The sequence below is a fragment of the Euleptes europaea genome, chromosome 11, assembly GCF_029931775.1.
Source record: "Euleptes europaea isolate rEulEur1 chromosome 11, rEulEur1.hap1, whole genome shotgun sequence".
NCBI lineage: Eukaryota > Metazoa > Chordata > Lepidosauria > Squamata > Sphaerodactylidae > Euleptes > Euleptes europaea.
Window position 1 is genome coordinate 75,000,442 of NC_079322.1, and position 25,537 is coordinate 75,025,978.

Below are 25,537 nucleotides of genomic sequence, written 5' to 3' on the forward strand. Positions count from 1 at the left end.
AGGGTGTCTGTTGTGGGGAGGGGAAGGTGATCGTAAGCCAGTTTGAGTCTCCCTTAAGTGGTAGGGAAAGTCGGCATATAAAAACCAAGTCTTCTTCTTCTTTGCAAGATTTTACAATGCACGCATGTTTCATGTGTTTCTAATACTCGATAGAGGGATGATGCCTCTCTGTTTAGGGCATGATGTGCTGGCAATGGTGCTTTCAGGGAGAAAGAAGGGGAAAAGCTAATAATTGATGGAGATTTTGGCTGGCTGTGGCTGTGCGGCTATAGAGAGACGACAACATGCTGCAGTGTCCTTGGGAATGTAATTAAAGAACTTTTTTCTATCCCCCCCCCAATCTCGAGTGAGGGCGTTTAAGGGCGGGAAGGATTCACAGTGCTTGTCTTTCCAAAGGAGGGGGTGGCTGACAATATCCTCGTTGTTATGTCAACCGCGGCATCCTCGTGTCGAGATAAAGAGGCGAAGCGGCCTCTCCGTTCCCGTTGCGAAAGATACCGACAGGCAGGCTTTCTCGCAGGTCTCTGCCAGGCTTTGCAGTGCGAGGTAAACAGAGGGATGCTCGCCAAGGTCTTGACCGGCTTCTCGCACTAGGTGGGGCTGCTACATTTGTAAGCAGAGACAGGGCCATGTAAACAGCACTGGTAGGGTTGCCAACCCCCAGGTGGTGAACGAAAACTACAACACCAGGCTAAAGAATGGAAAAAAATATAATGAAATATAATGAAATACACAAAATACTACAATGTATAGCAATCTATATAGTGTCTAAGCATACACGTAGACAAACATTACAGTCCAACCTCACGTGGGGGTAAATAAGGCTGAGAAATCCAACAAGATGTGGGGAATACCGGTGGTCAGGTAAGTGTGGATGCTGAACAATGATCCAAAATGGATCAAAAAGGTCCAAAAAGAAACCTCCCACTAGGGTTGCCAACCTCCAGGTACTGGGGAGAAAATGAGTACCAACACGACGTGTATATGCAAACACAATTTAGTGCAAGTGAAAATTGTGCAAGACAACAACCGAACAAACAACAATCACCACTCAACAACAATAAGGAAAATTACTACGTGGCTCACGAAGAGTCTTCAAAAACGCTTTCAACGTTATTGTTTAGCAAGTCCCAGTGGCTCCAAGCATGGAAAATTCATAAAGAAGACGGTGGGAATGATTGATTCAAGGTGGAGAAATCGAATCAAGTTGTATGAAACGCAGTCCGGATTTACTTAACGTTTTCACCGCCACGTAGGCGGCTTCATCAGCACACCATTCAGATATCAGGAGACAAAGCTCCTTGGTACAGAGTTTTCAACACCTCAACAAAATTCAAACAATTCAAGGGCGCTTGTAAAGCTGCTCCTTTCAGAGTCGGATGGCAATTGGACTCTGTGGCATTGAAGTCCCTCCCCTCCCCAAACCCCATCCTCCTCAGGCTCTGCCCCCCAAACCTCCTGTTGGTAGCAAAGAGGAACCTGGGGATCCTAGTGATCTATCACTGAAGGCCAGTGAGGACAGGGCTTCTTGTGTGAACCAAGTTGGTGATTCTAACCCCTAGGAGTTCCCATAGGAACACATAGCCAGTCAGATCTGGCCACCTGCTGATATGGTTGGACACCGAAGCAGCTTATTACCGGCCTCGCTCTGCATGCATAAATGCTGTCACTCCCTTTCGAACAATCCTCACAAAAATCTGTCAGGAGCCATGTTTTCAAGTCCACTGAAAAAATTATTGAAAAGTCTCATCCCCCTCAGCTGGGCTTAAATACTGCTTGCCATTTTTCCTCTGGGAAACCGTAACCATTCAATTTGCGACTCCCACCGGCTTGTTTTGCAGGCTGGGAAGCGCATAAAGAAACAGCAAAGGCCTGCACTTCGTAACCTTTGGCCTGACGAAAAGTGGCGCGTCCTTGCATGCATTTGTAGAATAGACTGACAAGTGCCCTTTGGGGACTCGGCTCCAGTGTCTCCGCTGGAGTGTCCATTGAAGTACGGGCAATTACTGTCCAAAAGATGGAGCGGCTTGAACAGAAATAACTCCTAGAAATCATAGAAAGCAAGCAGGCGAAGGTTGCCGTTTGGCTCATCGACTTCTCCTGCGGCGGAGTCGAGGTTTTTTTTTCAGCCCAGCGTTCTCCCAGTCAATTCATTGACTGGTTAATTGGCCAACGCAGCGCCATTTAACTACTTTAAAAATCCTTTAAATTTACGGCCCAATCCTGAAAAGGGGGGGGGGGTAGATGCGCAGTGGAAATAAAACAATCTAAAATGTAGCATGGGGGAAATGCCCTCATAGTAAACAGCGGGGCTGTGCCACTGAAAAAGGTGACGTGGCAATGCTAGAACATGAGGTGGCATTCCTGGGGAGAAAGGCAGCTCCGCCCCTGGAATGCCCCCTCCCCAATGCCAGTGGGGGCTCCGGGTTGAGAATTACCTGGAGACCTTGGGGGTAGAGCCTCAGGAGGGCAGGGTTTGGAGAGAGGAGGGACTTGAATGCCATAGAGTCATAGAATCATAGGGTTGGAAGGGGCCAGACAGGCCATCTAGAACAACCCCCGGCTCAACGCAAGATCAGCCTAGAGCATCCCTGGCAAGTGCCTGTCCAGCCTCTGCTTAAAGACTGCCAGTGAGGGGGAGCTCCCTCGGTAGCTGATTCCGCAGTCGAACTACTCTTACTGTAATCCCACCCCCCAATATCCAGCCGGTACCTTTTCTCCCGCAATTTAAACCCATGATTGCAAGTCCTATCCTCTGCTGCCAACAGGAACAGCTCCAAAGTGGCCATTTCCTCCAGGTGAACTGATCTCTGTCACCGGGAGATCTGTTGTATTAGCAGGAGATCTCCAGCCATCACCTGGAGGTTGGCAACCCTAGTGGGCTCCCACTTCTAGGATTTTGCACAGTGGCGTGGCTTGCCAGTGTCGGCATATGTTCCACCCAGGATGGTGGAAGTGCCCGATATCCCGGGATAAATGGGCACTTATGCCGGCCCAGGGTCACACCGGATCCTATGCCAATTCGCTCCCCCCTCCCCATCAGGATTGCCCTCTTGGTCTTTCTGTTGGGTTCTTGAGCTCCCTACTCCAGTGTAGCTTCAGGCAATTTTTTGCTCTCATTTTCTGTCCTTTCTTTGGAAGCAATTCTCTTCATCCGTGCATATGCGGATTTAAAGAAGCATATCCAAATTGTGCGCCAAATTGATAGCCAAATATTCGGTATCAGGAAAAACAGGATTCGGTATCTGTTCTAGAATATGCCAAGCTTGCATTTGAAAATGATAATGCCTGAAACAGGGTCTGGGTGGCTGATCTCAAATGGGGCTGCCAACCTCCAGGTGAGGCCTGGAGATCTCCTGGAATTACAACTGATCTCCAGACTACAGAGACCAGTTTTCCTGGAGAAAATGGCCCCATGGCAATATGCTACGCTGAGAGCCAGCGTGATGTAGTGGTTAAGAGTGGAGGACTCTAGTCTGAAGAACCGGGTTTGATTCCCCATGCCTCCACATGAACAGCAGATCCTAATCTGGTGAACTGGGTTGGTTTCTCCACTCCTCCACATGAAGCCTGCTGGGTGGCCTTGGGCTAGTCACAGATCTCTCTGAACTCTCTCAGCCCCACCTGTCTCACAAAATGTCTGTTGTGGGGAGGGGAAGGGAAGGCGATTGTAAACCGGTTGGATTCTCCTTAAAGGTAGAGAAAATCAGGGTATAAAAACCAACCCTTCCTCTGAGGTCCCTTCCCTCCCCAAACCCCGCCCTCCCCAGGCTCCACGCCAAAATGTCCAAGAATTTCCCAACGAGTCGTTGGCAACTCTAAAAAGCACCCATGTGTGAGTGCTAGGGTTGCCAACCTCCAGGTACTAGCTGGAGATCTTCTGCTATTACAACTGATCTCCAGCTGATAGAGATCCGTGCACCTGGAGAAAATTGGCGCTTTGGCAATTGGACTCTATGGCATTGAAGTCCCTCCCCTCACCAAACCCTGCGCTCCTCAGGCTCTGCCCCCAAAATCTCCAGGAGTATACCCGGAGCTGGCAACCCTAGTGAGTGCAGAAGGTATTCCCTGAAGGCCAGGGCAGATGTGAAACTTGGAGATGTATGGACAAAGGTTTGCAGGCAAATAATAGTTTTGTAGGGCCTCAGTTTCAATCGGGCTGTGGCTCAAGGCAAGAGGATGTCTAGCCTTTCCTCCTATGTGGTTCACTGCTTGAAACTGACATCTGTCCTCCAATTCAGTATTGAAGTTTAGTAGGAGACAAAGGAAGCAGAGGTGGAGAAACAAGGGAGAAAATTAGGATCAGAAAGAGCTGGCCAAGGAGCAAGTATTTGAAGGGGCACTTAAGAGGTTTTCTGCATCATTTCCCTTTCTTCGGTAAATGAAATCTGAGAAGAGATGAGTAATACAGTAATGAGTAATGATTTTTTTTCATAAACACAAGTTGTTCTGGTTCCCCATTATTGATATTTGCCAGCAACCTGTGTTCAAAGTTGAAGTGTTGAATACAAAAGAACCAGGGCTGGGGTGGGGTGGGGAGACAGGGTTGCTAGCTCTGAGTTTGGAAATACCTGGAGATTTTGAGGGTGGAGCCTGAGGACGGTGGGGTTTGGAGAGGGGAGGGACTTCAGAGCCATAGATTCCACCTTCCAAAGCGGCCATTTTCTCCAGGTGAACTGATCTCTGTCACCTGGAGATCAGTTGTAATAGCAGGAGATCTCCAGCCATCAATTTCCTCAGTTGGTTAGTATAGTGTCCAATTATTATTGCTGTATTCTTTGTTTTTTCTGGAGCAGTCTGTTTGCTGTCACGTTGTGTTGTTTGCCGCTTGCGTTGCGCTAATTGCTGCATGCAATATTTTTTGTCTTGCCAAAAAAATCTTGCATGCAGCAATCAGCGCAAAGCACTCATATATCTCTATCTATCTATCTATCTATCTATCTATCTATCTATCTATCTATCTATCTATCTATCTATCTATCTATCTATCTATCTATCTATCTGGCTATCATAAGCACTTTGTGAAATAACAAACAATATATATATCACACCATTGATTTTGGATTAATTTATTTTAGCCATTGTAGCTGCATAGGCTTGAATCACTCTCATATTTCAGTTTAAGATTAGAATCACCTGGAGGCTGGCAACCCTAGGCGTGGGGAGCTGTTGCCGACCCATGTCCATTTTTCAGCTTTACTCCAGAGTTCTTTCCCGGTTGTTGGTTTATTTGTTCGAACTGCGCTGGCCATGTGCTGTCTCCAGGGGTTGGAATGTGCTATAAGGCAAAATGTATATAAATAGCAGATATGCTTACCTGTTAGTTCTGTTCACGTTGTGCTCACCGGTCCTGAGCAGGGAGTCAAGTGTTCGGTAAGCTGTTAGGGTGAATCCTTGTGAATTTTGATGCCGCCAGTTTGCACAATAACACAGCTGTCTCAAATTATTTGGCTGTTTTCTCGCCTGACGTGTGACTGTTGCTCCTGCTGCCTCCAATTTTGAAAGTGACGTAGTAAAAAGAGGGAAAAATCAGCTTAGAGTGTTTTTTTAAAGTTGATACTGTCTACTTAGATCTCTGACAGGGAAATGCTATGCAGAGTTACTCTAGTCCAGGAGTCCCCAACCTTTGTGAGCCTTCGGGTACCTTCAGAATTCCGATGTATTGTGATGGGCACAGTAGGGTTTCCAACCTCCAGGTACTAGCTAGAGATCTCCTGCTATTATAACTAATCTCCAGCCGATAGAGATCAGCTCACCTGGAGAAAATAGCCGTTTGGCAACTGGACTCTATGGCATTGAAGTCCCTCCCCTCCCCAAACCCTGCCCTCCTCAGGCTCTGCCCCAAAAACCTCCTGCAGGTGGTAAAGAGGGACCCGGCAACTCTAGGGCACAGCCACAAAGTGGCTGCCATGAAATGCCTACCATAGGAGCTGGAGCCAATTACGTTGCCAGCTCTGGGTTGGGAAATTCCTGGGTGTTTGGGGGGGGGTGGAGCCTCAGGAAGGTGGGGTTTGGGGTATAAAGCCATAGAGTCCAATTGCCAAAGTGGCCATTTTCTCCAGGTGAACTAATCTTTGTCGCCTAGAGATCAGTTGTACTAGCGGGAGATCTCCAGGCACCACCTGGAGGCTGGCAATCCTAGTGCCACAGCTTACGTTCAGTCACACTGTGAAACTTGATAAAAATTTTTAATAACCTTATATCTCAGAAACAGTTAAATCTTGGTGTAACAGGAAAAAAGTGTTTTCAAAATCAAGATTTGGCTGAAATCAGCCACATGTCTCCTCCTCATTCTGTGCACCCCCCAAGCAAAAATAAACCTGGCGCCCTTGCTTCTGTGTCTCCTTCCTTTCTGCCAGGTCCTTCTTTGCCCCCGGCGGGAGATGTTAGTGGTGGAGCCTGAGGAGGGCAGGGTTTGAGGAGGGACTTCCATGCCATAGAGTCCAATTGTCAAAGTGGCCATTTTCTCCAGGTGAATTGATCTGTATGGGCTGGAGATCAATTGTAATAGCAGGCGATCTCCAGCTAGTACTTGGAGGTTTGCAACCCTATGCATATCGCAAGGTCCTGGACAAGATTTTTCTTCTAGCAAAAACTTGACCTTTCCTCTTGCTCTTGAAAACTTCTTATTTGTTAACATTCCATAGCTTACATCTATGTTTCTATTGTATTAGGGTCTCCCCTCTTCCTCCTGCCATTTGCTTTCTTTGCCATTTTTCCTGTTCCTTCTTTTGCAGAGATTTGAGGACTGGAACTGAGATCTGCAAGCATCTTGCGCACTGCACATCGGAAAAGTTTTCAGTCCTTTAGTTGAAGACCACAAATTGATTGACAATCAAGATGGCTGTCTACTGGAAGGCTTGTGTCTTTGCGGTTATGATCCTTCCTACGGTAAGGAGAACCAGAAATATTACATTGATGCATGTACAGTAGTTAATATAACTCGTGTTTGTCACACCTCGATACATTTCTGGCTGCCACATTAAACCCTTTAATATGTCCAAAGTTGTTCAAGTGTATGGGTGTGCGGGTGGGGGGAAGGGGAAGAGGCTAATTTCTCCCTTCTCCCATGATACTTTAAACTATGATGGAGCTTAACCTCATGTAGGGGGTGCCTAACCGACTTGGCCCCATGATTCCCCCCCCCATCTTCTGGAGCAGGGGTCACTGGGGTGTGTGTGTGGGGGGAGAAGTAGCTGTGAATTTTCTGCATTGTGCAGGGGGTTGGATTAGATGACCCTGGAGGTCCCTTCCCACTTCACAATTCTATGATTTCGGGCAACAGGCAGCAAACCACTTGAGATAAAAAGGAGAGTCCTGAAAACATCCCCTGAATTTCAGTTCAATATCTCAGTACAGAAGGGTGGCGCCGTCCTGTTATAAATAGGGATGACCAAACAACTGTTCATTCAGCTGACGTCCTGTTCGCCGGACACAAACAGGGAGCTGATGTTTTATCAATCAGTTTGACTGTTTGTCGATCTGTTAATGGCTGTTCGGCAGGTTTCTTCTCTACATTCCTTCCTGATCATCCCATACAGTGTGGTTGGCTTTCCACACAGCCGTACAGAGTTCTAGGACCCCCTCTCCCATCCACATTGTGTAACTGCTCTGCTCAGCCAGTTATTGCCCATTCATGCAGGGTTGTTTCCCCGCAGTCCCCCCGCTGACTGCTTAAGGGCTTCCTTTTGATTATGATTGCCTTTCCCGAATGTCAGAGGTCGCCTCGCAATCCCCGCATGTTTCTGCGTGTTTTGCCCACATTTTCTGACTTCCGGCTGAAACAGCATCCGGAGAACACAGGTGAAGTTTGTTCACCTGTGGTTCTGAGACATCTCTCAGACAGGTAATGAGAATCCTGTAGGAATTCTGTGCTCCCCCACTTCTTCTCAGATGCTCGGGCTTCCTGTGTGCTCATGAGCTCTATACCAAGAGTTTCATCCATGAAGAAAAGTCAGAAGATCCAAAAATCCCATCATGCTTGAGCAAAACCAGGTTGGTTTCTTCACTCCTCCACATGAGCAGCAGACTCTATTCTGGAGAACTGGGATTCCCCACTCCTCCACATGAAGCCTTGTGGGTGACCTTGGGCCAGTAATGGTTCTCTCTGAACTCTCTCAGTCTCACCTCCCTCACAAGGTGTCTGTTGGGGGGAGAGGAAGGGAAGCAGATTGTAAGCCGGTTTGATTCTCCTTAAAAAGGTAGCGAGAATTGGCGTATAAAAGCCAACTCTTCTTCTTCAATCTTTTTTTTTTTCAATTTTCAGATTTTTCTGCAATCCTGGGGAGCCCCCCAAGTTTGCAGGGAAATGTATTTTGTGTTAGTGTGGCCCCGATACACAGATTTAGATATAAACAGATTGGGCCTCACTTGACTATTAGAATATAAGAGTCCTTTACCAACTGAAGCCAATGATTCACATCTCCCCTGATCAAAGAGGCTAGATGGCCATCTGTCACCAAAGCTGATACTACAACCTTAGGCAGATCATGAAAGGGAGGGCATCTTGGCCATCTTTTGGGCATGGAGTAGGGGTCACTGGGGTTGTAGGGGAGGAGGTAGTTGTGAATTCCCTGCATTGTGCAGGGGGTTGGACTAGATGACCCTGGTGGTCCCTTCCAACTCCATGAGTATGATTCTAAAGGGTTACGCTGTGGTCCAAATTCACAGACAAATTGTTTTTCTGTGCCCTCATTTGCTTTTGTATTGCCCCATCTGTTGTAACAGCCGAGCGATCCCTGACAGGTTTCATCTGCTTGTCAGCCGCCTGTCTTGTTTATCCAAGGTCATCCGCAAGGAAGGCTCCCTCGAAACCTCTAGAGAGGAACCGTGTACACTATGGTACAGATCGAAATGGATATAACTATTCCCAGAGCCAAGGGGACATTGGGTAATGGCATACAACAGGAGCATCTCCGCTTCAGCATTTGCTGTGTTTTTCCTCCTGCCTCATGTTTTATAGACCTGGATCCTGTCGAGATGTTTTTTTTGCCAGGAGAGCTAAGCGAAGGCACGAAAATTACAGAGGAAACGAGAAGGGAAAACCTTCCGCGGGCACATGTCCCTTTTAGCTGATTACAAAAGGCACCTGAGAAACAATTTGATTTGTGAGTCACAACCATGCCTGGGGGCTCGGGGAAGGCAATCCGAAAGCCAACTGCAATGCAGGTGTTTTTAACTTCCCGTTGTAATTCAGTCAGGTGGGTTTCTGGCGGGCGGGTTCAGCACTCCAAGGTTGGAGAGCGCCGGTAATAAAGCATTCCCACCTCGGCGGTGATTAGGATGATAACTCCGTTTTTTTTCAGGGAAGGTGTGAAGGAAGCTCTTGGGCGCTAATAACAGGGTGTGAAAGAACACTGCGAATGCCGGGGAGGTAAATATCAGCCCGAGAGATGATGGGGAAGGAGAAGAGGAGGGACTGGCACGCTCGGCGGCAGATTCTGCAGGCTTGGCAGGCACAAAATCTCCGGTTCCATCATGGGGCATCTTGGGTTTAAAAGGATCTCAGGTAGCAGGTGCGGGGAAAGACTTTTTGGGGAGATGCTTCTTTCTTTTCGTTGTTTCCCCCTGTTCTTAGACTGAGGTCTTGAACAATAAAACCTTAAAACTCAAATAAGACTTGTCTCTAAAAACACCTCGAAGGGTCATTAGTGTTATGATCTACGGCAGGGGTGTCGAACCCAATTGTTACGAGAGGTGAATATGACATAAATGTAACTTGGTCAAGCCGGGCCATGCCTCACCAGCCCAGATCGAGACTGGGGAGGGGGTGGCTGCCATGGCTGCCTCGCGGGCCAGATAAGAGCTCTCAAGGGGCTGGATCCGGCCCCCAGGCCTTATGTTTGACACCTAGGGTTGCCAGCCTCCAGGTAGTAGCTGGAGATCTCCTGCTATTACAACTGATCTCCAGCCGATAGAAATCAGTTCACCTGGAGAAAATGGCCGCTTTGGCAATTGGACTCTATGGCATTGAAGTCCCTCCTCTATCCAAACCCCACCCTCCTCAGGCTCCACCCCAAAAACCTCCTGCCGGTGGCAAGGAGGGACCCGACAACCCTATTCACATCCCGATCTACGGTTTGCCTAACAAGCATAGAGTGTGGCAGAGGCCTTAAGGGAAAGCCATTCAAGGGGGCTCCCCCCCTTTTATCGGGCATTTCTGCCACTTTCCAAAATGCCATGCTTGCCGGCGGTGAAAGTCGAAAGGAAACATGCCGCAAAAGCAGCCTGCTGAGAGACATTTAGATTTGGCTATTAATATACCCAGGGCTGTAATAAGCCTGATTTTGACTGCTGAATCAGCAACCGGCTTATCCGTAGCGTCAGCTAAATTAGGCAGTGGAGTCTGCTGGGGGCGTTCGGAAGAAGGGGAGGCCGACGGAGGAGATGCTAATGGGAAAAGATATGTAAAAATTAGAGGAGCGTCGCTTATCTGCCGCTCTCCAGCTGTCTGGTCACCGAATGGCCAAGCATTCAAATCTATTCTGCTGCCTGGCCTTCCGTGACTCTCAAGCTATCCTGGATCCCTCCGGGCTACCTTGAATCCAATCGTTATAAAATTGGATTCATTACTTTGCAATTCTTTTCTCTTTGCAGTCTTGCGACTGCCCTGCCAGGCAAGCGAAGATCAGAGAGCTGGCCTCGTGTCATAGTTTGGGTTTTGGAACGGGGGTGGTGGTGGTGAAGTAGGGTTGCCAGGTTCCTCTTCGCCACCGGTGGGAGGTTTTGGGGGCGAAGCCTGAGAAGGGTGGGGTTTGGGGCCATTGAATCCAATTGCCGAAACCGGCCATTTTCTCCAGGGGAACTGATCTCTATCGGCTGGAGATCAGTTGTAGTAGCAGGAGACCTCCAGCTACTACCCAGAGGTTGGCAACCGTAATAATGGGGGGCCTAGACTGTGTAGCTCAGAAAGCTGAACCAGCAAAGTAGACGCTAGTCCAGTATTTTTAAACCATGATGCAGTAAACCCCTGTGCAGCAAGTCACAACAATTGAGATGCAACCAGCCAAAGACGTCTCCCTGGGTTTGGTGACACCACTGACGGATGCCATGCTGCCCTCATTTGCAGATGTATGATTCACAACTTTGGGAGGAATCACTGTTACGAGGACTCATGCTTTTCTTGACAGTTTGCTTCCGATGTGGCCTTCAACGGCATTGTCTCGATGAGCAAACCATGCTTGGGGATACAGTCGTCTGACGCGCACTTGAAGCGAGTGCATCGATGCACCTGTGTTGCTCACCTTTTGCTGCACCATGGGGGAGGGTTGGCCCACTATGTGGCTGCGCACATGGATCTAGGGTTGCCATGCCCAGCTATCCCAGGAGTAGGGTTGTCAACCTCCAGGTGGTGGCTGGAGATCTCCTGCTATTACAACTGACCTCCAGGCTACAGAGATCAGTCCCTCTGGAGAAAATGGGGAATAGGGACCTGAGGACCTAGCCGTTTGTGTTGGTAGTTTACTGATTTTCTCAGGGATTGAGAGAAACTGTTTTAATGTACATTGTGCAGGGGGGTTGGACTAGATGACCCTGGTGATCCCTTCCAACTCTATGTTTCTATGATTCTATGCTTGAAATGGTTCAGAAACAATTTGTGGATGCATTTAGAGGCACCCAGTTGGGTGGAAAGGCTGGGGACAAACAAATGCATATTCTTCAACCTTTCCAGACATGGGATCCATTGCTCATGGTACCCAGTAAGCTGGGAGAATGTGACTGGAAGTCATATGCAGGGTTGCCAGGTCCCTCTTCACCACTGGTGGGAGGTTTTTTGGGTGGAGCCTGAGGAGGGCGGGGTTTGGGGAGGGGAGGGACTTCAACACCATAGAGTCCAATGGCCAAAGCAGCCATTTTCTCCAGGGGAACTGATCTCTGTTGGCTGGAGATCAGCTGTACTAGCAGGAGATCTCCAGCTAGTACCTGGAGGTTGGCAACCCTAGTGGGAGGTTTTTGGGGTAGAGCTTGAGGAGGGCGGGGTTTGGGGAGGGGAGGAACCTCAGTGCTATAGAGTTAGTATTGCCAGCCTCCAGGTACTAGCTGGAGATCTCCTGCTAGTACAGCTGATCTCCAGCCAACAGAGATCAGTTCCCCTGGAGAAAATGGCCGCTTTGGCCATTGGACTCTATGGCGGTGAACCCTGCCCTCCTCAGGCTCCACCCCAAAAACCTCCCGCTGGTGGCAAAGAGGGACCTGGCAACCCTACATATCCAATGGCCAAAGTGGCCATTTTCTCCAGGTCAACTGATCTCTACATCGGCTGGAGATCAGTTGTAATAGCAGGCGATGTCCAGCTAGTACCTGGAGGTTGGCAACCCTAATGCCACCTGACCTCTGTCTTAGCTGTCTGCCTCTTCCCTCAGCTTTGTCGATCCAGCTTCCTCCAGAAAGCAGGCCTTTGCTTCTGTTGCCCCCCCCACACACACACACACTCAGCCACTGCCTGTCTGAGTCCATACAAGTTGTACAAGTCGCGCCTTGGCTTTCTTGAAAGATGTTTCTTTTTCAAAGGGATTTCAGATGACGCTGACAGCCATGCTTTTTTCTTTTGTTTAGTGGCATCGATTTGGAGTTTATTGCAGAGACCAGAAAGCCGATGTCCCTTTTGGCTGTTTGGTTTGCAGTGGGTTTTACGTGGGTTTTTTAATGTTATTTATACTGGAAGAACTTGGGGGGGGGGGGTTTATTGCAGTTGCTTGATTAACAAAGCCTTTGGGGATCCGTGGGGTACGAATGCTTTAAAAGGATAAATAAATAAAGGGTCCCTTTGATGCTTCCAAAGCCTGGCACGATATGAGAGAGCACTGAAAAGCCACCCCCTGTGGGGTGCCTCTGGCTGGCTGGTCTTAGAAACAGAATACTGGGTTAGGCTAGGGTTGCCAACCTCTAGGTGGAGCCTGGAGTTCTCCTGAAATTAAAACTGCTTTCCAGACTACATAGACCAGTTCCTCTGGGGAAAATGGATGCATTTAAGGGTCAACCTTAGGGTTGCCAACCTCCAGGTACTAGCTGGAGAGGCAGCATGGTGTAGTGGTTAAGAACGGTGGTTTGGAGCGGTTGACTCTGATCTGGAGAACCGGGTTTGATTCCCCACTCCTCCACATGAGCGGTGGAGGCAAATCTGGTGAACTGGATTTGTTCCCCACTCCTCCACACGAAGCCAGCTGGGTAACCTTGGGCAAGTTACAGTTCTGTTAAGAGCTCTCTCAGCCCCATCTACCTTACAGAGTGTCTGTTGTGGGGAGGGGAAGAGAAGGTGATTGTAAGCCAGTTTGATTCTTTCTTAAGTGGTAGAGAAAGGCATATAAAACCAACTCTTCTTCTTCTTCTTCTTCTTATTGTTATTATTATTATTATTATTATTATTACAACTGGTCTCCAGCTGATAGAGATCAGTTCCCCTGGAGAAAATGGCCGCTTTGGCAATTGGACTCTATGAGATTGAAGTCCCTCCCCAAACCCCACCCTCCCCAGGCTCCACCTCCAAACCTTCAGGCATTTCTGAACTTGGAGCTGGCAAAACCTAGGTTAGGTGGACATTTGGTTAGATCCACCAGGGCTCTTCTGATGTTTATAGTGCCACCAGGGGAAGAGGTTGACAGGACCAAGCAGGAAGGATCCTCTGTAAATTTGACCAGAATCATGAAGAACTTTCCGCAACACTACAGCGCTAGATATTTCAAACCTGCTAGGGGCATCCAACCTAAATATGAGAGTAACCAAAATAAGTATGTGAAAAAATGCAATTACCAAATGGTGTTTTATTGAGGTTTGACGAAACTCTGTCATCGGCTTCAAGATAGAAAAAAGAGGGAAGGCCAGCTAACAAAATGGTTGTGCTCATTAAAAACCAAATATGATTTTTTTTTTTTTTTAGGGGGGTTTGCCTACAGTCTCACCAAGTTTATGGTCATTATGGTTTTCTGTGGTCGTTTATGCATGGGAGTTTTACCTGAAGTTCATTGCTCGCCTGACCCACACTTTCCTGTTGGGAATCTATGCACTTTGAGTCTCCAAGCTCAAATCAAGTCCCTGCCCCTTGAAATGCTGCTTTGTAATTGACTTACTTTGTAGAGCTTACTGTGAGAGAAAATACCCCCCAAAACCCAATTGCTGCATAAAAAAGCATTTTAAGAAGAAAAAACAAAAAATTGAGCAATCTGAAAGATGGGGAGGGAGAAATCCAAGCCTCGGTTTTAAAAAGACTTTCTTCTGCTCAGAAAGAGCTCTGAAGAAGCAGGAATCATTTGAATCCCCGCCTCTTTACACTCTGCTTTGTAATTGGCTGTGAGAGAAACCAAGCTTGCATGTCCCGTCCTTTGCCTTATGCATGGGGATTTCACCCGGGAGAGGGAAGAATCAGGTTAACAGAGGTACGGGAAGTCCTGGGATTTGTGAGGGCTGGCAGTGAGGTCATCTCTAATGGAAAGAAAACTCATGCATAACTCCAAGGAACAACTGAGACAGACCGGGGGTGAGCGTGAAAGTACCCATGCATAAACAACCTCTGTGTCTCTTTCTTCTCGACACCCAGGTGGTCTTTCATTGAGGTCACATCACAGAGTTAGAACTTCCAGGACATTCTGTCTTGTAGGTTCTGGTTTTGGTCCTTTGGGAAGAGATCCACTTTTATCTCTCCTCTTCCCAAGACCTTGCCATAAAGGAAAAACAGATTGAAAGGGTTTAGTGAGAAGATTAGCCAGTAAGTGAGGCCAATTCTGGGCACTGTCTTTAGAATAATTATTCCATTGAAGAATTCTGAGTGGCACCATTTCCAACTTGGGCAAAATGCATGGACGGCACAGTCTCCCAGCAATTTTTTTTTTGAATGGTAATAAAAAGTTCCTTCATTTTGAAACCCCAGCAGCCAATTCTCTCCATGTCCATTTTCAGTTGAGCTCCTCAAATTGTTCATTTTGATAAAACTCTCTCACTTTCAAAAGACCTCTGGGGACACAATTAGACGGATATCTTCACAGGACGCAGCGTCTGAGCCAGGACGGATGGTTTTGAAAGCCGAGAGTGGGATTGCTCTAATTTAATTACCAAACCAATTAAAACTTTCTCCCTGGGTGGATTGTGTCAGTTTTCTTGCTCCACTCGGAGCCAGATAGTCATCAGGGAAGTGTTTCAATGGAGCTTTCTTTTTGGAGCTTCCAAAGAAAGCATCTCAAATGGGAAAGTCAGGTGGCCCAGTTCTAGGGCTGCCAACCTCCAGGTACTAGCTGGAGATCTCCTGCTATTACAACTGATCTCCAGCCGATAGAGATCAGTTCACCTGGAGAAAATGGCCACCTGGAGAAAATGACTATGAGAACCTCTTCTTCTTCTCCTTCTCCTTCTCCTTCTCCTTCTCCTTCTCCTTCTCTTCCTCCTCCTCCTCCTCCTCCTCCTCCTCCTCCTCCTTCTCCTGAATCTACTTTCTGTCATACTGCAAGTTCTACTATTATGGAAGAGAAACTTCTCTCTATCCACATTCTTCATCCCATGCTTAATTCTGCAAAGCTCTATCATGTACAATCATGTTGAGATGGCTATTTTGCAATATTATGTCAATTAGGTTTCCAGCCCTTGCCTAGCCACCCCTGGGACACTGCCTTGGTCCCCCACCACCACTCAATAGGGTGGCGAGGGTACAATGGGGGAGGCAAAATGGCATCCCATGATTCTGTGTCATCTCTTCCAGCTGTGTAACTGGAAGTGACATCACCATGTTGTGGGACATTCTAGGATTTTTTCAAAACTCTATGGCAAAAAGCCATAGTGTTTCAGTGGAATCCTAGAGCGTCATGACATGATCGCTTCCCATTATGCAGCGAGAAGTGATTTTGCAGCATCATGGGTTGCTGCTTCAGGCTCTTGTTTTCCCTGTCACCCTATTGAGTGGCAGTGAAGGACCAAGGCAGATGGACCAATGCAGGCATCCAGTCTACCCTCGTATCACTGTATACATCTGCATTATTAATTTGAACAGGGGGAAAGAAGCAGCTGGGGAAGAAAAGAACCCTGAAAACAGCTGCAAACTGGGCACCCTAAAACTTTTAAACCAGTGGCCATCCCCAGAAATAATTATTTTAGTTAAAACAGAATTGAGCAGGAGTAGAACTCAGCTCCAGGAAGGATCCCAGTACGATAAAGGAAAAGCTGCAGGAAAATGCGTCAATCACTCCCCATGTTCTCTGCCACTGAGCCATAGGGTTACCAGCTCTGGGTTGGAAAACACCTCGAGATTTGGAGCCTGGGGAGGGCGGGGTTTGGGGAGGGGCGGGACCTCAGTGAGGTATAATGCCATAGGTTCTGCCTTCCAAAGCAGCCATTTTCTTCAGGGGGACTGATCTCTGTCGCCTGGAGAACAGTTGTAAGACCTCCAGGCCTCTCCTGGAGGTTGGCAACCCCAGCCACAACTCCTCCGCTTTGCCTGTGACCCCTTGAGTGATGTGCAGGCCCTCAGCCGAGTCACTCTACCATTTGCCTTTTTAAAATAGTTGGAGACATTATTGGGGGCTTATATATTACTATTATGAGCCCATTCTCATATAGTGTCCCAGAGCGATCTGCTGCGGAGCAGTGATCATTAAATTTTAAGAGTGAGCTGGCTGGATTTACAAAGGGCACCGTGGGATGCATTTCGATTCAGTGTCTCACCAGTAGACTTCTTGGGGCCGTGGGATTTGCTTTCCCTCCGATTCTGGAATGCCGTCTTTTCTTGTTTCCCAAAGGGATCAGACTGTGGCTACAAACAGCGACTGGTGGTGGTGTGTTTTTTCAAGCATCTGCCGCAAGATAAGAAAGCAGATTTTTAAAAAATGCATAAGCAATGGCAAAGGGAAAGGATAGGCAGATTAGCAAATGAAGACAGCAGACGTCGTTGGGGAAGAAACCCCACTGAACTCAACAGGATTTATTTCCAATTAAACAAATGAACCTGAAAAAGATTTGTGGGGGGAAATAATGGAAAGTCCTAAATGTGCAGGGTTGCCAGGACCCTGTTCACCACTAGTGGGAGGTTTTTGGGGTGGAGCCTGAGGAGGGCAGGGTTTGGATAGGGGAGGGACTTCAATGCCATAGAGTCCAATTGCCAAAGCGGCCATTTGCCAGGGCAACTGATCTCTATTGGCTGGAGATCAGTTGTCATAGCGGGAGAGCTCCAGCCACCACCTGGAGGCTGGCAACCCTACCACCACTGGAGACGCCTTACTCGCCCTAGGTGACCGAGCTGCTTCTCCTATGTACGGCAGCCCTTTCCTCTCTTGTGCCATCTCCCAAAAGGCATCTCTCTTCCCCCCCATCTGTCTGCCATGTCATTTCCCGCGTTCTTCAGATTCAGTAGGCTGCGTGGAAAGTGGCGATGCTTGAATAGGCCCCTAATCCCTTTCGTTTTTTCCTTGCTGCCTGAAGTTTGTCAAAATTGTAATCGTTTGGCGCCCATTCACAGCCGGGAACAAAAGCCCAATCAAAAGCGCTTTGTGGCGGAAAACCAATTAAGCCGCTGGCCATTGTGAGCCATGCAGATGGCTCCGATTAGCTGCCCCAGAGCCAGCCGATCAGACCCCGTACAGAAGCGCCCCGATTTTTTAGTGGACATGAATGAGAAATAATAATGGTTTGGCATCTATACAGTGTTTCTTGTGTGAACAAAATGCTTCATGCACCAGCACTGGAATCCTTGCAAGAGGCCTCTAAGGTCGGTCCAGATTATCTAGGGTTGCCAGGTCCCTCTTCGCCACCGGTGGGAGGTTTTTGGGGCGGAGCCTGGGGCGGGCAGGGTTTGGGGAGGGGAGGGAATTCAATGCCGTAGAGTCCAGTTGCCGAAGCGGCCATTTTCAGGGGAACTGATCTCTATCGGCTGGAGATCAGCTGTAATAGCAAGAGATCTCCAGCTAGTAGCTGGAGGTTGGCAACCCCAATATTATCCCAATTCTTCACCCCAAAGCAGCGTGGAGTAGCTAGGGTTGCCAGCTCCAGGATGGGAAATATTTGGAGATTTGGGCGGTGCGGCTTGGGGAGGGTAGAGAATTCAGCAGGGCATAATACCATAGATTCTACCTCCAAAGTAGCCATTTTCTCCAGGGGAACTGATCTTGGTCATCTAGAGATGGATTGTAATTGCGGGGAGATCTCCAGGTGCCACAGAGTCTGTCCATTTTCTCCAGAGATACAAAGCCTGCAGTGTGGAGTCTGGGTCTGACGTCATTCTGGGAAAACTCCAGGGCCCACCTGGAGGGTGTCAAGCCTAGCTGATGCAGAAGAGACCATCAGAGGGCTTTTAACAGACCCAGTGGGCATCGAAGACGAAGAGTTGGTTTTTATACCCCAATTTTCCCTACAGAAAGGAGTCTCAAACTGGCTTACAATCGCCTTCCCTCCCCCTTCCCCACAACAAACATCTTGTGGGGTAGGTGGAGCTGAGAGAGTTCAGGGAACGCTGTGACTGGCCTGAGGTCACCCAGCTGGCTTCATGTGGAGGAGTGGGGAAACCAACCCGGTCCTCCAGATTAGAGTCCGCCGCTCATGTGGAGGAATGGGGGATCGAACCCGGTCCTCCAGATTAGAGCCCGCCGCTCATATGGAGGAATGGGGGATCAAATCCGGTTCTCCACTACACCATGCTGGTCTTCATGTTCTTGTCAGCTATTCCTTAGATCGTACAATCACCTTGAGCCTGGGATCTCTACATTACATTAAGGATGAGATCAGATGTCCAAAATGGTGGTAACACTGGTTGAAGAAGCCCATTTGGGTTTCTTTTCTCCCTGCTGCACAATGACCCCGTGCATTTCACGTCGGCTTCTTTCTCCTCATGCCAAACGCTTCCCATCAATGCCTTTTCCTTATTAGTTTTGCGTCCGTTGGGAACAAATGGCATAATGATGGTCATGAGCCAGAGGTGGACCGAATCCAATGACTGTGGCAATGCACAAAATCAAAGAAAGAGAAAGAAAGAAAGAAAGAAAGAAAGAAAGAAAGAAAGAAAGAAAGAAAGAAAGAAAGGAAGGAAGGAAGGAAGGAAGGAAGGAAGGAAGGAAGGAAGGAAGGAAGGAAGGAAGGAAGGAAGGAAGGAAGGAAGGAAGGAAGGAAGGAAGGAAAGTTGTGTTTGATGACCCCTCTCTTAGACGGTGCACACTGATGTTTTGGCTGCCCCCATTTATTCCCATGGGAGGACCAGATCTGGCCTTTTATGCATGGCTGTTTCTCTCACCGTCATCTCTTTGCAAACTTCGGGGCTTTGTGTTGATTATGCATGCCATTTGTGTTGATTATGCATGCCATTTCCAACCATCAGAGCTCGCCTTGCTCTCCCCTTGCGTTTCCCTGCGTTTTGCCCTCATTTTCAAATTTGAGATAAAACAGGCCCCTGAAAACACGAGCAACTCGCGAGGAATTGCAAGGGGAGAGGGAGGCGACCTCTGATGGTTGGAAACGGCATGCATAACCAACAGAAAGCCCCAAAGTCATCGGAGGGGTGACTGTAAGGGAAACAGCTGTGCATAAAAGGACGCTGCGTGTGCCTGAGAATTCTTGCAAGAGTACAAGTAGACCCACTGGGAAATATGCAGCTTATTGTGCCATGTTTAAGTCGCTGAAGAATTAGGGGGGAAAGTGAGGTCCAGGAGAAGGTGGTGAGAAGTGGTGGACTCAAGTCAGAGGTAGTAGTTGTGGGTGAGAGGGATGTGGGGCCAATGACCAAAGATGGGGGGAGTGTGGGTGGATGACTGGGGAAAACCTCGGTCAGCACCTCCTGTGGAACCACCTCGGATGGCAGAATCCATAGGTTCTGTGACCCTTCCCCCATGTTCCTCCATGTACACCTGGTGGTCATGAAGCAGATGTTGCCCCAGACCTTTGGAACGCCTTCCAAAATGTGAAAGGAAATGCTTCTTTCCACAGCAAGTGATTCAAATGTGGAGTTTGCTGCCAGAGCATGTAGTGATGGCCATAGGCCTAGACAGCTTTAAAAGGGGACTAGGCAGATTCATGGGGGACGGGTTCATCAGTGGCTACTAGCCATGGTGACTAGGGGGAGAGCCTCCATTCCCTGTTTGTTGGACCTCCAGAGGACCTGGTTGGCCGCTGCGTGAGCAGGATGCTGGACTAGATGGACCACTGGTCTGATCCAGCAGGACTCTTCTTATGTTCCCAAGTAGGGTTGCTAACTCTGGTTTGAGACATTTATGGAGATTTGAAGGTAGAGGCTGAGGGGAGCAGGGTTTGGGGCAGAGTCCACCGTCCAAATAGGGATGCCAGCCTCCAGGTGGGACCTGGGGATCGCCTGGAATTACAGCTCATTTCCAGACTACAGAGATCAGTTTCCCCTGGAGAAAAGGAATGCTTTGGAGGGTGGACTCCCTGGCATTGTACCACACTGAGGTCCCTGTCCTCCCCAGGCTCCATTGCCAAATCTCCAGGAGTTTCTCAATCTGGCAACCCTTCCCCCCCCAATCCCCTCTGGTGGTCAGGGAGGACCTGGCAACCCAACCTCCAAAGTAGCTATTTTCACCAGTTACCATCCACTAGTGGGGGGATACCTTACTGGCATTCACCCATCTCCCACTGGAAAAAAAAATGTGGGATGGGTGATCTTCCAGCACTGCAACCACTTCCAGCTACATACCTAGCAGTGATGCCACCCTTTCATGGGACCCTCTAGGATTTACCTGAAACTCTTTGGTGTCTACCATAGAGTTGCAGGTGAATCCTAGAGTATCCTGCGACACATTGACATCACCTTGTTACGCAGCTAGAAGTGCATTGGGGTTGGAAGATTGCCATTAGGTAATTGTCACTCCTGCAAATCTCCTGGGGGAAACGGAGGAAAGCCAGGACTGTCTCTTTGCTTTGGGGGAAAGTAAGCGGGCACCAGGAAACACATTGGTGGTTGGCATGGGCAATACATTGGGACCACTGCTGTAACCACAACATGTATCACACTGGTACTCTTCTCAGAGTGTTGCCATAGCTGCAGTTCCTGATTAGCGCACGCTCCGTAACAAATCCAGATTTGCAGCTGTGAAATGCGAAACATCCCTCGGTCTTTCTCTGGGACACCACAACAGATCCCTTCAAAGATTGGTTATCCAGAATGTTCCTCTTCGTAAGCTCTAGCTGAATTTCCCCTGAAGCTCTAGGTTTTATTTCATGACCACATTATTTCTTTAGAGCGAGGCAGGTTGTTTTCCGAGCCAGCCGTGGCTCACGATGCAGCAGAACTTTGAATGCTTTGGCATGTTAAGTTTGTTTCCCCTTTTGATCCGTTCATGTTTGGCTGCTTCCTCTGGTCCAATATTTGCCTAGCCCACCTCCAGGAGCAATGACTCCACCAGTCAAATGTTTCTTCCCAGCCACCCTGGGAGATTCGGAGAGTTTGATTCAGAACATTTGCTTGTCTGTCATCTTCACGCCACCTGCCTCTTTTGTGTGTGTGTGTTGGTCCTGCATTATCCATCACACCATACAGCATTCTGCATGTCACACCCAGACATTGGAACCAATTCATCTCAATTGCATGCGGAAAGCTGTAAACATCCTCCAGGCAAGGGAAACAAAATCAGAAAGCTGTGACCTAAAGAAATTCGCGCTTAACAGGACTATTTTACGCCACACGGCTGCTAAGTGGTTGCGCTGAGAAAGTTGGAGGCGGCACATTGCTGTGCATGAATGGTGTGTGGAAAGAGTAAAGAACGGTGCAAGAAGTGGGTGTCTTGTTGTTGTTATATTTATCAGTAGTTTATCCATGGAACTACATTCAAGGTGACTTAAAGGGGTCCCCTTTTCCGAGAGACTTTGTGATTGTGGATCAGGGAGTTTGAACACTGTTTGGCATTTTTTTGTAGATTGTAAAAAGCATGATCTTGCCAGAGACAAATGGATCACGATACACATTCAAAGGTGAGGACCTGCCCTAAAGCAAGATGTAGTTGCAAAGTTATTGGCTGATACTGGTCCAAATGTAACCTTCGCCGTGGGAAAATTTTTATCTATGGTTTTTAATGATACCTCTTTTTAGCTGTACTGTTTAGCTATTATATTTTTGTATGTTTGGGTATTTATGTATTATGGAATTTATTGAATTTGTTTTGCCCCTGACCTGTTGGTCCACGAGCATAAAGAATAGAATAAATGCAAGCACCTGGTCATTTGACGTCACATCACAATGCAGGCACCTGGTCATTTGACATCACATCACAATGTTCACTTGGCAGACGCTGGCCTTTTACGCAGGGACATTTCCCTGCAGTCACCCCCGCCAACAGCTTCGGGTGTTCCTTTTAATTATGCATGCATTTTCCACTTGTCAGAGGTCGCCTCGCTCTCCCTGCGTGTTTTGCCCGCATTTTCCAGATTCTGGCTAAAACACCACCTATTTTGCAGCATCTAAGATCTTTTATGCATGGCTGTTTCCCTCGCTGTCACCCCTCCAATGACTTCTGGTCTTTGTTTGGATTATGCTTGCCGTTTCCAACCATCAGAGGTCTCCTCGCTCTTCCTTTGCATTTCCTGCGTTTTCAGGAACCTGTTTTACCTCGAATTTGAAAACGCGGCCAAAACACCGGCAAATGTAGGGGGAAAGTGAGGCGACCTCAGAGGTAGTTTGCCATTCCCTTTCTCTGCAGAGCCCTCTTTGGTGGGCTCCCATCCAAGACTTATGGCAACCCCAGCAAGGGGCTTTCAAGGCAAGGGAGAAGCAGAGGTGGTTTGCCATTGCCTTCCTCTGCAGAGTCTTTCTTGGTGGTCCCCCATCCAAGTATCGACCCTGCTTAGCTTCTGAGATCTGATAAGACCCGGCTATGCCATTCTGCATCCCAAGTAGATTCTACAACAGTGAAAATAGCCACCCCGCATATTTTTAACACTCGTTCTCTGCTTTCTCCTGTAGGCCACCACCATGCATTCCAACTGTTTCATCAAGAAGGAGCATGAGGCCTGTTTAGAGACCATCCGGAAGCTGACCGCCTTGACCCCGTTGAATGAATCGACTCCAGGTGTGTTTAAGGTTGCTGCCATTAATCAAATCTTTCCCTTCCAGATGTTCCAGTAGAATGTGTCAGAGGGAGTTAAGGCAAATGTGGATGGGGACAGATGGGGACAAACCTCAACTCTGCCATCTCTGGAAGATGTTTCAGCAAAGGCCAATTCACCACATAGGCATTGTACCTTTAATCAAAAGTAATTAAATGCATAGATCAATCAGTATGCTTGACTTGGGCTGTATCAACAGAAATATAGTGTCCAGATCGAGAGGACACTTCCTGCCAACCGCACTTAAACTATACCAGGTTAAATCATTGGCTCAACTGATGTACGGGACCATACTCAGGCCACCCTCATCCACCTTTGCGCCACTGGAATGCATTCAATCCAAATTCTTGAGAGCAGCCTTATATCTACCTCACTGTATATCAAATGCCACAACCAGATTGGAGGCAGGATTGGTGAGGGCAGAAACAAGGGTTTGCATGGCTTCTATCATTGCATGGCTTAAGCTAAACCTTAACCCCCAAGGCTTGCTACCCCTGTTAGTGCCGGACAAATTTCAATCATCTTGGCTAAAGGAGGTCCTCAACAAATGGGCCTGGCTTGGCCTGTCGCCATCTGCTCTATTAGCCATGGGGTTAGCTGTGCCATCGCAAACAAAACTCACAAAAATAGAATGGAAAAAATATTTAACTTTGCTATATTTTTAGAAATATTAAGATGCTAAGTTAATTCTTGTGATTTGTGTTAAAATCTTACATTTTAATAGCATTAGACTTTTATCTAATTTTGTAACTTATATTAATTTTGCAGTTTTATTAAGTCAGTTAATTTTATGCATAACTTTTGGCTGGTCAAAAAGACCGTATCAATAAACTTACTTATAGTGTCCAGATCACGCAAACAGGTGGTATTACTTTACTCGGCTCTGGTTAGACCTCACCTAGAGTACTGTGTTCAGTTTTGCTCACTGCAATTTAAGAAGGATGTAGACAAGCTGGAACAGGTCCAGAGGAGGGCAAAGAACATGGTGAGGGGTCTGGAGACCAAGTCCTATGAGGAAAGGTTGAAGGAGCTGGGTATGTTTAGCCTGAAGAGGGGAAAACTGAGAAATGATAACCATTTTCAAGTACTTGAAGAGATGTCATATAGAGAATGGTGCCGAGTTGTTTTCTGTTGCCCCAGAAGGTTGGACCAGAACCAACAGGCTGAAAATTCAAAAGAGTTTCCGCCTAGACATTAGGAAGAGTTTTCTAACAGTTAGAGCAGTTCCTCATTGGAACAGGCTTCCTTGGGAGGTGGGAAGCTTTCCTTCCCTGGAGGTTTTTAAGCAGAGGCCAGATGGCCATCTGTCAGCAATGCTGATTCTATGACCTTAGGCAGATTATGAGAGGGAGGGCATCATCTGGGCATGGAGTAGGGGTCACTGGGGGTGTGGGGGGGAGGTAGTTGTGAATTTCCTGCATTGTGCAGGGGGTTGGACTAAAGGACCTTGGTGGTCTCTTCCAACTCTATGATTGGGACCATTCCAATCTTTTTCTTGTTAGGGGCTGACAGAAATCAAACTTATTCAATGAGACTGCTGGTGAGTAAACTTAGGGTTGTGGTCCCCCCCTCCTTTTTTTGGCAGAAAGCAAAGTTTAAAAAAAAACCTGAAGTGCATGCCAGAGGCAGAGGTCATAAGGGAGAAATGCCACCTGAGTGACCATGTAGAGCTTGGAAATGCTTGCAGGCTATAAATGCAGCCCATAAACAGGCCTCTTTAAAATGCCAAAGAATGAGAGAGAAAGAAGCTGTGCTTATAAAATTCTCTGCTCAGTATCAGCTATGTGATTTGTTTGCATAATTTTCTGGAGATGAGGGATTCATTCACCACATTTATGCAACTGCTGTCCTTTGGGAGCATATTTTAGGGATGAACATGTTCTCCCATCCCACTCCTTCATACTTCTGGAATTTCCTTCTGTCCCATGTTCTGCACCTCCTTTCATTCCAGTTGAACTAGGAGAATTTCTAAAATTAATTTTGGAACGGGTTCATGCACAACTTGCCGCAGCGGTCAGTTGCTCTACTTAATTTTACACATGCACATTGAACCCTGAAAATCCCACCTCAATGTGGTGGGGTGTATAGAATCCTAGAGTTAGAAGGGGCCATAAAGGCCATCTAGTCCAGCCCCCTGCTTAATGCAGGATCAGCCTAGAACATCCCTGACAAGTGCTTGTCCAGCCTCTGTTTAAAGACCGCCAGTGAGGGGGAGCTCACCACCTCCCTAGGTAGCTGATTCCAATGTCAAACAACTCTTATCGTTGCCTGACAATTAAAGGGAATTGCCTGACAATTAAAGGGGTGCCCGCCGCCGCTCAACTGGCCGGCGGGCGGAAGCAGGCCAGCTGAACGGAGGCGATTAATGTCATTTCCAGAGTAAACCATAGAGTTTTTGGAGGTTTCCATAGAGTTTTTGGAGGAATGTGCTAGAGCATCCTCGTCACTTCTGAGTTTATCCCGGAAGTGATGTTATTGTACCAAACACCCCCCCCCCAGCCCCATCAACAATGACCCCGCC

At 47.8% G+C, this 25,537-nt stretch overlaps 1 protein-coding gene across 1 annotated transcript in view; it reads left to right on the top strand.

The window, feature by feature from the left end:
* The first annotated feature begins 426 nt into the window (after positions 1-426).
* The window catches only part of ADCYAP1R1 (ADCYAP receptor type I), a 94,459-nt gene continuing 69,348 nt past the window's right edge, over positions 427-25,537 (top strand). The window contains exons 1-2 of the mRNA XM_056857140.1: positions 427-546; positions 22,874-22,979. Coding sequence (XP_056713118.1) covers positions 427-546; positions 22,874-22,979 — 226 coding nt within the window. The remainder of the gene's footprint in view (positions 547-22,873; positions 22,980-25,537) is intronic.